Source organism: Bufo gargarizans, chromosome 7, assembly GCF_014858855.1.
Source record: "Bufo gargarizans isolate SCDJY-AF-19 chromosome 7, ASM1485885v1, whole genome shotgun sequence".
Lineage (NCBI taxonomy): Eukaryota > Metazoa > Chordata > Amphibia > Anura > Bufonidae > Bufo > Bufo gargarizans.
Window position 1 is genome coordinate 114,460,051 of NC_058086.1, and position 14,210 is coordinate 114,474,260.

A 14,210-nucleotide genomic window follows, 5' to 3' on the forward strand; every position below is an offset into this window, starting at 1 on the left:
ATCTCTAGTGTAAAATGTGCGCATCCCAAAAATATCTGTGACATTCCAGTGTACCTTTTCAGTAGACGGTGTCCGCTGTGGACAGTGAGATTAGCTGCGCCACATCTCCTGTGTAACCTGTGTGCATCCAAAAAATATCTGTGACATACAGTGTACTATTTCAAAAGACGGTGTCCGCTTCTGACAGTGACATTACCAGGGCCACATCTAAAGTGTAACGTGTGCGCTTCAAAAATTTATCTGTGTACATACAGTGTACTTTTTTGCATAGACACTGCGGACAGTGACATTACTGGTGGTATCTCTCCTGTATAACGTTTCCTCATTCCAAATACCTGTGACATTCCCTGTAATTTTTCATTAGCCGCTGGTGACAGCATTGACATTATTTGCGGGATATCTTCAGTGTGACGTTTCCACATCCCAAATACCTTTTAAATTTGTTTGCACATACACTTCCAAATCCTACTCTACTGTATGTGTGACAGACTTTCAATCATATATAACATTTGATATGAAGAAGGCGAGCAATAAGGGACGGGGCAGTGTCTGTGATGCTGAAGGTGCACGCAGAGGCCGTGACCCTGGGCGCGGTGAAACTGTGCCTGCTGCCAGAGCACAAGAAAAACAATCATCCACGATACCTAGCTTCATGTCGCAGTTTGCAGGGTGGCGCAGGACACCACTCTTGAAGTCAGACCAGTGCGACCAGATGGTTGGTTGGATTGCAACAGATAATGTTTCCAGTCGGTTAAGCACCACCCTGTCTTCCACAAAGTCCAGACTCAGTAGCCAAGAGTCTGCTCAACACAATCCTCACCCTGATCCTCCTTCCTTCCACCATGGAGAGTCTGGGCAAACAAGTGATCCCACACTAGGATATTCCAAGGAGCTCTTTTCAGCGTCTTTTCCTTGATTTGGCCCTCTCGCCAAGCACGCTTGAAGAGGATCCAGGATCAAGTGTCCATAAGATCCAGAAGACACTTGTGGATCCTCCAGGACGCCCCATTGTGGCGTCAGTCAATTCAATCTTGTCTCCGTTAATAGATGAAGACTGCATTATTCTTACTGGACACCTCACAATTTCTGGGAATTGTAAGAGGATTAGGTAGAATATCTCGTGAATGCTGGTTGGTCACAATCGACCTGAGGGTGGTGTGGAGGCAACATCACGTCTGTTACGATCAAGTGATTATACAGGAGTACAGCAAGAATTTATTTTGAAATTATTGCGTCTTGTGTTATTTAAAAACTATTTTCTGTTTGGGGACGATTTCTATCTGCAAAGACGGGGGACCGCTATGGGTAGCAATGTGGCCCCGCCCTACGCAAACGCATTTATGACGTCATTTGAGGAAACATATATATATATATATATATATATACGGATTTATATTAAAACATGCTTTATTATGGAAAAGATTTATTGACTATATTGTTTGCATATAGGCGGGGGCCACTTGAAGCCCTCCTGGTCTTCCATGAATACATTAATACCGTGGTAGCTGGTTTGAGATTTACTATTACATATAGTCAGACACAAATCAGTTTCCTAGATACGATGTTGATCAATGATAATGAAGGTTTTTTACACACGGATCTGTTTAGAAAAGAAACAGATAAAAATAGTGTACTACATTTTATGAGTGCCCATCCTCTGTCTTTAAAGAAATCTATCCCCAAATCTCAAAAACAGCGGGTTAAACGAATCGTTTCGGATCCAGATAGTCAGGAAATGAGATTGAATGAGATGATGGATAGATTTAGAGAGAGAGGATACCCAGATAAGATCCTGATGGAAGCTGCTCTCACGCCGGTAAAGGATAAAAAATTTGATAGAGGCCCTAGGATGGCTTTTGTACATAAATTCCATCCCTTCAATAAGAAATTTGATTATATTATTCGGAAACATTGGCCACTGCTGGGTAGATAGTATCCCCAAATATCAGAGTTTCGTAATCCACCCTTAATATGCAATAGGTGCGTGAAGAATTATCGTGACCATCTAGCAAAAGCTGACATTGGCCCCTTTAAGAAGAGCATGTGACAAAGCATGCTGACGACATGCACCTACCCTTGTTTACATTGTGCCCAATGTTCCCATGTCATTTGGGGTGATTCTTTCCACCATCCATATACGTGTAAATCTTTTAATATGCAGGGCTTCTTTACATGTGAATCAACTAACGTAATCTATTTAATTAAATGGCCATGTGGCCTAGTGTATATTGGGGAGACCATGCAGACTGTAAGGGACCGTAAGGGACCGTATATGCAAACATAAGTCCACAATACAGACTAAGAATTTGTTGTTACCAATACCAGCCCATTTTCATAGTACATGTCATTCTATCTCTCAATTGAGATTCCAAGTATTGGAGCAGGTCACAAAGCATAGGAGAGGCGGAGACATTAAGAAACGATTATTAAGCAGGGAAGCCTATTGGATTCATACCCTGGGCACTTTACAGCCCAGGGGACTCAACAGGAATTATGAAATTACTCAATTGGATGATATATGATATATATAATGTATTAATGGTTATTTGGTTCCTTTTCAGACTGCGTATTCAAGATGACACTTATTTTGCAGTATCGTTTTATATTTGATACTTTATCTTTATTATTATTTTGCATTGATTTGTATTTGATTATTAGCAACTTTGTGATTAGATTGTCATACTTTGTATATATATGTATCCTATTACTTGTATACGCCTGCCACTTGTGATTGACAGATAGCTATGGCCGCCTTACCTGGGGATCTGACGCCATCCCATGTGTGTGTGGGGAGTCACTATAACTTGAGATTTGGATCAGTTTGTGAAATGTTTGCTGACGAAGGATGGACGGGCTGAAACGCGTCCAATTACTGTAAATATTGAAGGAATAAATATAAAGCATATGAATTGAAGAAGCTGTTGTCAGCCAAGCTGGACACGTAGCACGAACTGGCACTCTACGCCTTAGAGGTGCTAGCCTACCCTGCCGCCAACGTTTTGTCAGAGCAGGTATTTAGTGCTGCTGGTGGCATTATAACAGATAAGTGTATCCGCCTGTCAACTGAAAATGCTGACAGGTTGACTCTTATAAAAATGAACAAGGCCTGGATTGACCCTGACTTTGTGCCTGATGAACATAAAGGCACTTTAAATGTGTTGTTTATAATGTACTGAATACACTGAATTCCCATGCACCCCTTCCACCACAAACAAGGGTATGTGGTTGAATCTTCCTTTTCTCATCCTCCTTCTCCTCTTCCATCATATCAACATGCTTATTCATTGCATATAATGCCCTTTTGCATATAATGGTTTACAGGGTCAGCTCAGTTGCAGACCCTCGTATATAATTTTTAAAAGGGTCATCTCACCAGCAGGCCCTCGCATATAATATTTTACAGGGTCAGCTCACCAGCAGGCCTTCACCTACAATCTTTTACAGGGTCATCTCACCTGAAGGCCCTCGCATATGATTTTTTAGAGGGTCAGCTCACCAGCAGGCCTTCACCTGCAATCTTTTACAGTGTTAGCTCACCTGAAGTCCCACGCATATAAGGTTTTAAAGGGTCAGCTCATCTGCAGGCCCTCACCTACAACCTTTTAGAGGGTCATCTCACCAGCAGGCCCTCGCATGTCAATTTTTACAAAGTCAGTTCACCAGCAGGCCCTCACATATAATATTTTACAGGGTCAGCTCACCAGCAGGCCTTTACCTACAATCTTTTACAGTGTCAGCTCACCTGAATGCCCTTGCATATAATGTTCTAAAGGGTCAGCTCATCTGCAGGCCCTCACCTACAACCTTTAAGAGGGTAATATCATCAGCAGGCCCTCCATATAATTTTCTATAAAGTCAGCTCACCAGTAGGCCCTCACATATAATGTTTTACAGGTTCAGCTCACCAGCAAGCCCTCACCTACAATGTTTTACAGGGTCATCTCACCATCAGGCCCTCGCATATAATTTTTTACAGGGTCAGCTCACCAGCTGGCCCTCGCTAATATTTTACAGGGTCAGCTCACCAGCAGGCCCTTACTTACAATCTTTTACAGGGTCAGGTCACTAGCAGGCCCGCACCTAAAATCTTTTGCAGGGTCAGCTAACCAGCAGGCCCTCACATATAATGTTTTACAGTGCCAGCTCACCAGCAGACCCTCACATATAATTATTTACAGGGTCAGCTCACCAACAGGCCTTTACCTACAATCTTTTACAGGGTCAGCTCATCTGAAGGCCCTTGCATATAGTTTTTTAGAGGGTCAGCTCACCAGCAGGCCCTCACCTACAATCTTTTACAGGGTAAGCTCACCAGCAGGCCCGCACCTAAAATCTTTTACAGGGTCAGCTCACCTGCAGACCCTCACCTAATCATAGGATATATATATATACAATTGTGCCTGCGCTATCGCTATTAAGTTTTCTCTATGTGCGCTATGGCAGACAGAGCCGCTGCTGAGTACCTGGTTGGATGACGGCTGCTCCGATCCAAAGTGGTATAAACAGTGAAAGGAAATGAACAAGCTAATGTTCGGTACCAGCGCTGGAAGTGTATTAATAATATTGGGTTGGTAATTTACCTTATACCGGCAGAGTGGGGTTTGATCAGGTGGGTGTCTGCCGATTGTCCGGTGTGGCAACAGGATAAGGTGACTTTTGCAGTGCTTCTTAGAAGATTTCTTCCTGCTCAACCTCGAAGCGCGTATGCCGCCCCGGCTGGTGGCTGGCGTGCGCGCGAGGGAGCTGTGATGGTACAGGGTTCTGGAACGTGCGGTGTGACGTCACGACTGTCCTGCATCTATGTATATGCGCCGGGCGCATATACATAGATGCAGGACAGTCGTGACGTCACGCATACGCGCTTCGAGGTTGAGCAGGAAGAAATCTTCTAAGAAGCACTGCAAAAGTCACCTTATCCTGTTGCCACACCGGACAATCGGCAGACACCCACCTGATCAAACCCCACTCTGCCGGTATAAGGTAAATTACCAACCCAATATTATTAATACACTTCCAGCGCTGGTACCGAACATTAGCTTGTTCATTTCCTTTCACCTCACCTAATCATACCTAATAGATAATTTGCGTGCATGCTGCCTTGCGCAGAACATTGAACATTGAAAGTTAATAGGGAAGACATCCAAATGGATCATTGCCGTCACGGGGATGTGCAATCGGCCCCGGGTTATCTAGAGTCACCAAAGCGCCAGCAGGCCCTCGCCCATAATGTTTTAGATGGTCAGATTAGCAGGCCCTTGCGCCAAATGAGGGTCACCAACAGGCCATCAATCATAATTTTTTCAAGGCTGTGTATGATGCCCTCCTTTATGTGTAACAAAGGGTCTATTGGAGTGCCAGTTCCTTGGTATTTTAGGCAGCCTTTTGACTTAGTGCATAGGCTTTATGAGTGTAGGAGTCCCACTACATAAGCAATTGTACCACAATGTGAATGAGGCCCGCCTTTATGTGATATACAGGTTTTATCGGAGTGTCTCTTCCTTGTAATTTTTGGCAGCATTTGTACTTTATATACAAGTAAATATATAGGAAAGAATGTCCTCCGGATGCTGTTCCCGAACCATTTCAGTGGTGTTTCCATCAATTTCTGAGCTTTTCCTATGAACCAGGCACCCTCCACTCTTCAGAGCAGGGAGTGTCTGGCTTCATGCTCAGGTTCTCCCATTGAATTCCATTATACTTGGGTGCTCAGTAGAGCACCCAAGCATCCCGATGTGTTCGGCCCGAGCACCAGAGCACTTTGGTACTCGATCAACACTAGTCCTTAACCTTTGGTCTTTCTTTTGCAGGGGAGGTGTCCTTGAGGTATATTATAAATTAATTCACAGCACTCAAGTTGATGTGAATAAAGTTAATGGTTTTTATTTCAAATGCCACCTGTGGTTGTCAGTTTATTTGGCCAATGATTCGGTCCTCCCGGACCTTGTTCACGGCCTGTTAATTATGAGGTATAAACCTGTGTTATGTTTCTGCATCCAGAAAAATGTATGAGCTTACTTTGCAGAGAGGGGGCTCTAGGGGTATAAAATTGTGTTCTTGTGCCTGTGTCCTGTACCCTGTATATGTTTTGTATTCCTGCAAGTGTCAGACATAAGAAAAGATGGCCTTTCTGTGTGTGAATTTGGGTTTATTCATTGAATCTCACACCACACTGTGGCACAATAGGGGTTAATTCCCTCTTGCTCTGTGTATAGGTGCTAAGCCGTGTCATGATGATTAGCACTGCTATATATGCTTGGCTCTGACCCACTTCTTGCCTGTGTAATAGGTCTGCTGGAGCATGTACTAGAGCTATAATCCCTCTGTCTGTCTCTGTACCCAGTCTGTCATGTGACTTAAGCTGTGCCTGTGACCTTGATCTGTTCATCAGCTTGTATTTTGACCTAGTTCCATCTGCCCTGGCCCTGGACTGTCCTTGGATTTGCATGTACTCTGCCCGCCTGACCTTAGCTCAGTTCTATCTGCTTTGCCTGTTCCTCTTGCTTTTCACTGGTTTCCCTGACCAATGTGGGTCAGCTGCCACCTACACTACAGCAGGACTATTCAAAGAGATAGCGGTCTCGTGGCTCCCCCCTGCAGAAACGACCAGATGACTGTATTGTGGTTGAAGGGTGAAAACCAGGGGTTTGCCAGGAAAATGCCTTCAGGAATATCCCACAGTTAAATTGGTTAAATTGGTTAGTTGGCACTGTGGTTCCACAACCATTGTCATAACACCTTCAACACAACTTAAGTCTCTTCATCAGGCATAATATACAGTGAGGAACAGAAGTATTTGAACACCCTGCGATTTTGCAAGTTCTCCCACTTAGAAATCATGGAGGGGTCTGAAATTCACGTTTTAGGTGCATTCCCACTCGGAGAGACAGAATAAAAAAAAAAAAAAGGAAATCACATTGTACGATTTTTAAAGTATTGATTTGTCTTGCACTGCTGAACATAATTATTTGAACACCTGAGAAATCAAGAATTCTGTCTCTCAAAAACCTGTTACTGTGCCTTAAAAGGTCCACCTCTACTCCAGTCATTAATATAACTTAGTAGCACCTGTCTGAGCTCTTTAAAGACACATGTCCAACTACTACCATGGGCAAGACCAAAGAGTTGTCAAAAGACACCAGAGACAAAATTATTGACCTCCACAAGACTGGAAAGGGCTACGGGGCAATTGCCAAGTAGCTTGGTGAAAATAGATCAACTGTTGGAGCATCTGTTAGAAAATGGAAGAGGCTAAAGACGACTGTCAGTCTCCCTCGGACTGGGGCTCCATGCAAGATCTCAACTTGTGGGTTATCACTGATGATAAGAAAGATAAGGAATCATCCAAGAACCTACAAGGGAGGAGCTGGTCAATGACATGAAGAGAGCTGAGACCACAGTTTTAAAGGGCTTCTGTCAGCCCACTAAACCGGTTTTTTGTTTTGTTTGGGTTAATAATAATCCCTACACTGCGAACTCCCTATACATAAGCTAAATATTCATTTTGGTTAAGTAGATTTAGTTAAAAAGCTATTTTTATAATATGTAAATTACCTTGCTACCAGCAAGTAGGGCGGCTACTTGCTGGTAGCAGCCGCATCCTCTGCTCCTAATGACGCCCCCTCCGCTGTGTGATTGACAGGGCCAGGGAACGGAATCGTTCTCTGCTGGCCCTGTTTGAATTCCAAATATCGCGCCTGCGCCGTACCTGTTTTTAATCGGCGCCGGGTGTAGATGTGACGTCATCGGCGCAGGCGCATTGAGGATGGAGCGGCCGAGAGAGCGGCTGCCTCTCAGTGCAACTGCGCCGATTAAAGACAGGTACGGCGCAGGCGCGATATTTGGAATTCAAACAGGGCCAGCAGAGAACGATTCCGTTCCCTGGCCCTGTCAATCACACAGCGGAGGGGCGTCATTAGGAGCGGAGGATGCGGCTGCTACCAGCAAGTAGCCGCCCTACTTGAGGGTGTTAAGGGAAATATGGCTTTCAACCTGAACCTCATCCTGATGACCACACAAATATGCCTAATAATTGGACCCAGTGGTATTCACTCATTCAGTATGGCCAGTAGCATTGTGTCCCTTATTAGCATATCTAAGGCAGGAAGGACACATTGTAAAAGCATTTGAACAACATTCTCTTGTCCAAGAGATGGGGGAAGATATTTGGGTGGTCACAGGGTGGAGTCTATGTTGGGGCGCTGGGACACAGGATCATATAGGTAAAAGTTGGGAGTGGGGCTTTCTCTTCTCTTCTTGGACACCCTTGGATGAACAGCATTTCAAGAGCAAGCTAGGTTATATGTGTGCTTATGTGGGTATGTATATAAGTATAATATCCCAGTAGACTTTTTATGTGTACATATAGATATCTGTAGTCTGCAATTGTATTGTAAAATTGCTGTTTATGCATGAGTCTCTATATGTACATGTACTAATGGTCAGGTACTGGATGTGAGTTGGTTAGAAGAGTAGATCCAGTAGACTGTATATTGGTAGACTCTGGATATACTGTATATACATACACATTATTAGCCACATTTGCTTAGCATCCAGGATGGGCAGGAATGGAGGTGGCTGTGTGTGGTGGTGTCCTCTATGTATTGTGTTATCTGTATCTTTATGTATAACGTCCATTGCTTTGTTGTCTCTATGTTATCAGTAAACTATTTTTATATATAAGTATCTGCGAGGGTTGTGTGTTGCTCCTGGGGTATATAAAAGACTGGAATAGGTGTAATAATACACAGAATAATTGGGTTATATGGGAAACAAGGGCAACATGCTGGGAATGGAATAGGAGGGACAGAAAACTGAGATATACATAAATCTCCAATCTCCAATAAGCAAAATTCCCCTCATCAGGGTGTTTTTCTGTGAAGGGGACAGGACGAATGCACTATATTAAGGAGAGGATGAATGGGGCCATTTATTGTGAGATTTTGAGCAACAACCACCTTCCCTCAGTCAGAGCATTGAATTTGGGTCGTGGCTGGGTCTTCCAACATGACAACAACCCGAAGCACACAGCCAGGATAACCAAGGAGTGGCTCCGTAAGAATCATATCAAGGTTCTGGAGAGGCCTAGCCAGTCTCCAGACCTAAATTCAACATCTTTGGAGGGAGCTGAAACTGTGTTGCTCAGCGACAGCCCCAAAACCTGACAGATCTAGAGGAGATCTGTGTGGAGAAGTGGGCCAAAATCCCTGTTGCAGTGTGTGCAAACCTGGTCAAGATCTACAGGAAACGTTTGACCAAATATTAACACTGATTTTCTCAGGTGTTCAATTACTTATGTTCAGCAGTGCAAGACAAATAAATTCTTTAAAAAATCATACTATGTGATTTCCTGATTTATTTTTTTAAATTCTGTCTCTCAGAGTAGGAATGCACCTACAATGTCAATTTCAGACCCCTCCATGATTCCTAAGTGGGAGAACTTGCAAAATCACAGGGTGTTCAAATACTTCTGCGCCTCACTGTAATAGTGTAATATAAGTGTCTTAAAAATACTTATACAGCTTATACCCAAGAAATGCAGAGACATGGGGTAATAGATACACATTTATAACATGACAATAACAAAACATTGTTGGAGAATTTATTAGTGTACAGGTAAGAGGTCTGAAAGTTTGTTTTGTCTCTGAATTGATGTTGGTTCAGAAACCTTGTGCCTTATTATCTTTCTTTTCTAAATGAACAGTTATTATCCCATGTCTCTGATCTTTTGTGCATATTTGTGTTTCTTCAGACACTTTCATTATTCCTGATGAAGAGACCTAAACTGCTATTCAACATCATTGCTTTAATTTTTAGCCATTAAAAGGTATCATACCTGTAATACTAATTTTTCTCTTAATGAGAGCGATAAACAGTTTATTGTTAGGGCACTCTTCCGCCGAAAAGGAATTGTCCAAAGCAGCCAACCCTTTTAAAATTTGGTCATTTGGGAGGTCATTTATTAAGCTAAAATACTATACCTATATTAGGCATATTTCAGGCACAGATTTTGGCACAACGGCTAGCTGTGCCGCAATCTGCGACTTCTCCCAGCTCACACAAGGTCTAAAAAGGAGGCCGTAGCATGGACGGGGAAAGGGACGGGTCGGCAGACCTTTCTCATTTACCATTTTCTACACCTTTTATAGAAAATGGTCTAAATGTAAAACAGCTAGGAAGCTGTCTTACATTTAGAACTGGCGCTGGATGCTGGACGAACTCCGACGAATCCACTGCTAGTCAAGGGGTTTATTAAGACCGTCGTCTAAAACGCCGGTCTTAATAAATGTACCCCTCAGTCTATTCAATACATGTATTTCAATGTAGCAAAATAAAAAAAACATTAATACAGTTATAAGCCATACCTTTCTTCAATTAACTCACTATAAACAAATAAACTGTGGAAAACCTCAACTGTCAATGTTTTTTAAGGAGGGCTGCCAGCTTTTATAGAGACCTACAAATCTTGCCTAAGTGCTAAGCATTTCTTGCCTCTTCTTGAATTAAATATTGTACTTTCCAGTAAAGATGTGTATGTCAAGGGATGATACTTAGACAAGTGAGTGAGTGGTGTGCCTTCCTCGCAATACCCCTTCATTGTTGGGAAGTAAGCCCTGGCACTCCAAATCAATGGCATTGCTTTTTGTTGCATAGACATGTCATGAAACTCTTTTTTAAACATATGCCAACACCACTTTGCCACTTAGCACAATTATGAGGGTAATTGTAAGCTTAAATATTTTCATTGAAACATGAAATAGCCATTTTAGCAAGGAAATGATGCAACAAATTAGCCTTGAGTTATAGACAGCTACTTCACACTTTGGATGTAATGGACATTTCAAAATAATTGGGCACATTTAGTCTGGGCAATCTTTTCCTACATGTGATCCTGGCGGGGGAGGTTTTAGTCATTGGGTGTCTTGAACTTCATCCCATTGACCTCCTCCTCGGTCACTTACTACTCTTTTATTCGACCAGAATTGATTTTTATCACTTTTATCTAATATAGCAAGAAGATCTTCTTTCTAATTTTTTGGTTTTAATATTTCCATTGACATTTTTTCATCATTTAGTCTATTTGTTCTTCTGTCCCTTCTTTGGGACCACATGGGGTTGGCGCCGTCAGGGTGGTAGACCTCCCTCTTTTTTGGATATACAATCTTTTCTGTGACACCCACTGAACTGAATTGGGTTGTAGCATGACTCACAGGTTGCCGTACCTGTGAGCTCAGCGGCTCTCATGGCAACTTGCGAGTCACAAAAGTTTCTATATGGTCTTCCAACATTTTAAGGCAAGTTCACATCGCTGTTTAGCTTTTTGTTCTTCTGATCCGTCAGAAGAACAGAAAAAACGGATCCGTTATTTTAAGCATCAGTTATGATCACTTTCCATCAGTTTATGTCACTTCCGTCAGTGATCAGTTATTTTGGGGGGCAGAAAAAGTCCCGCATGCAGGACTTTTTTTCCATTCAAATATAACTGATCTCTCATAGAAGTGACAAACTGATGGAAAGTGATCATAACTGATGCTTAAAATAACGTATCTATTTTTTCTTTATTTTTCTGTTCTTCTGATGGATCAGAAGAACAGAAAGATAAACGGTGAGGTGACCTCAGCATTACAGAAGACAAAGAAGTCCTTTAATTTAGTTCATATGAACTACATCTAAGGCTACTTTCACACTCGCGTTTGGTTCGGGTCCGTCATGGATCTGCACAGACGGATCCGTTTAAATAATACAACCGCCTGCATCCATTCAGAACAGATCAGTTTGTATTATCTTTAACATAGTCCGTCTAACAAAACTGAGCCAAACGGATCCGTTCTGACACACAATGTAAGTCAATGGGGACAAAACGGATCCGTTCTGACACACAATGTAAGTCAATGGGGACAAAACGGATCCGTCCTCTATTGACTTTCCATTGTGTTCAAGACGGATCCGTTTTGTCCCCATTGACTTACATTGTGTGTCAGAACGGATCCGTTTGGCTCAGTTTCGTTAGACGGACACCGTCTCCAAAGCGTAATGGAGACGGAACGGAGGCAAACTGATGAATTCTGAGCGGATCCTTTTCCATTCAGAAAGCATTAGGGCAAAACTAATCTGTTTTGGACGGCTTGTGAGAGCCCTGAACGGATCCTACAAATGGAAAGCCAAAACGGCAGTGTGAAAGTAGCCTAAACTAGACTGAGTGCAGAGGAGGGCAAGGTTTAGGAAACAGGTTGGTCATATATTTTATTCAAACATAAAAATATCATTTTAAGCTTTGTAATTGAATTGAATGGTAAAACATGTATTTACTTTTTGCTTAGTACACAGTTGACTGCACATTTTAAGCAACTTAAATGCAAAGGGAACATTATCATGATTTCGAAAGCATTTCATTTACATCTTCACCACAATATATATAACCAGCATGCAAATTAGCAATGAGGTCACATCTGCCGGAAGTCGTTTGTCACCATATCCAATGACCCGCCAGTGTATTCTCAAGCATACCAATTATTTGCTTCTCATACCAATACAATATCATTCGTGGCCTCAGCATTACAGAAGACAAAGAAGTCCTTTAATTTAGTTCATATTCGAGAAGGTAAGCATGATACCACATGTATGCTTTAGATATTATTTTGCCACCTTAAATCTGGTGCCAGCTAGTGTCTCTCAGCAAACTGCATGTCACTCTTCAGCCGTTCACAGCCCAAAATATAATTGTGGAACTAGGGATAGAGCAGTATTAACAAGACTTGGGACCAGGCCTTGTGGGGTAGATTCTTACTATTCAATATAAGAATAATTCAGCTCAGTCGTATTGTATCAAACCGAATATTTAGATGAAACACCTTCAAATGACCCATGTGTGACAGATGTGTGTGCCATTGGCGGGATCTCACATATACAACAGCCACATTCCTGCACTAATGGCTCCCCTTGTCCAGTCCCTGTCAGCCCTGGCAGGGTATACCTTAAGTATTGTATCGTGCAGAATCACATAGTACATTGCTAGAGCACAGCAACCATCATAATTACAAAATAACGACATTTTTTCCTATTTAGATACTATCATGTAGGAACCTCATTCAGTTCATAGTTTATCCAATAAATGCTCTCTTACTTTGAGAAGACACTGATGAAATTGAGATTATAAAGCAGAAGACTAGGGGGGTGCTGTAGATCTTCATTTCACAAGCACACCTGGGTGTAATACCTGTATTTTACAATAAATAATAAAGTAATACATTACAGCAAATTATTAAACATGGATTCAAATAACTGACATTATTATGTATGCCACTATCAGTGATTATTTTATCAGCATATGCATTCATGTGTTTCCACTCACCTTGTTTAGGAGATGTACTGGACATTTGGCTGAGCAGAATATTTCTAAGCTTATATAGTCCTGGAAATATTGCATCTTTGTCAGACCAGTAAAAAAAATGGAGAGTGGGTGTTGACTACTCACTTAATGAAAGTTAACTTTCCACTAGTGCTGGAAAATGTACCAGAGTACCTAGAATTGAGCAATATGGTGAATCACTTTGAACAAGTCATCATCTGAAGTATTGCAGCTGTTTATTGATCTGAAAATGATGATTTCCAGAGCTTTAAAGTGCTGAGAAGGTGTAAAAGGTATTGATTTCTTCTAGTTTTGCATATCTGAGAAGTTATTGTTTCAAATCCAAAGTCAGATTAACTATAGGATAAAGTAAAAATGCAGCTTTTGAGAAAATAAAATAAAACATCTTTCCCTAACTAGCTCTGTGTGAGAACGCAGCCGGCAACTATCCTCCCGCCTCGTTCATACTTGACTGAGCCAAGCATGCATGTGTTCTCAGTCGGGAGTAGAAAGTAAGCCCCTATCAGACTCGGCTTATCTTCCGCATGTTGAAATCTAACATGACCAATCCTTCTTTTTTCATATGATCTGGTAAGAAGAGCGGGTACACTCATCGAGTCTCGCTGAAATCAGTGGGTACTGTCGACTTTGCTTTAATATGTATGGGCACCTTTAACTTGGGTTCTATATGCGCATTTCATATATATGTTCTATATGTGTATTGCAAACAACGGATCCACAGAATACAGACAACTTCTGTGTGCAATCCATATTTCTTTCACCCCCATGAATAGAAATGGGTATTCTTATCCACAACAAGAATTGGACATGTTCTATAATTTTCGGAACAGCCACACAGATCCAC

The 14,210-nt window shown here is 42.0% G+C and overlaps 1 protein-coding gene across 3 annotated transcripts in view; it reads right to left on the minus strand.

The window, feature by feature from the left end:
- PRG4 (proteoglycan 4) overlaps window positions 1–13,412 on the minus strand; it is a 152,455-nt gene extending 139,043 nt beyond the window's left edge. For 2 of the 3 annotated variants that reach the window (XM_044301040.1, XM_044301039.1), the window contains exons 1-2: window positions 13,349–13,410; window positions 13,121–13,213 (exon numbers count right to left, since the gene is read on the minus strand). In XM_044301040.1, coding sequence (XP_044156975.1) covers window positions 13,121–13,213; window positions 13,349–13,373 — 118 coding nt within the window. In that variant the 5' untranslated portion in view covers window positions 13,374–13,410. Of the gene's footprint in view, window positions 1–13,120; window positions 13,214–13,348 lie in introns of all 3 variants that reach the window. The other variant, XM_044301038.1, reaches the window with a different exon arrangement.
- Window positions 13,413–14,210: the final 798 nt, after the last annotated feature.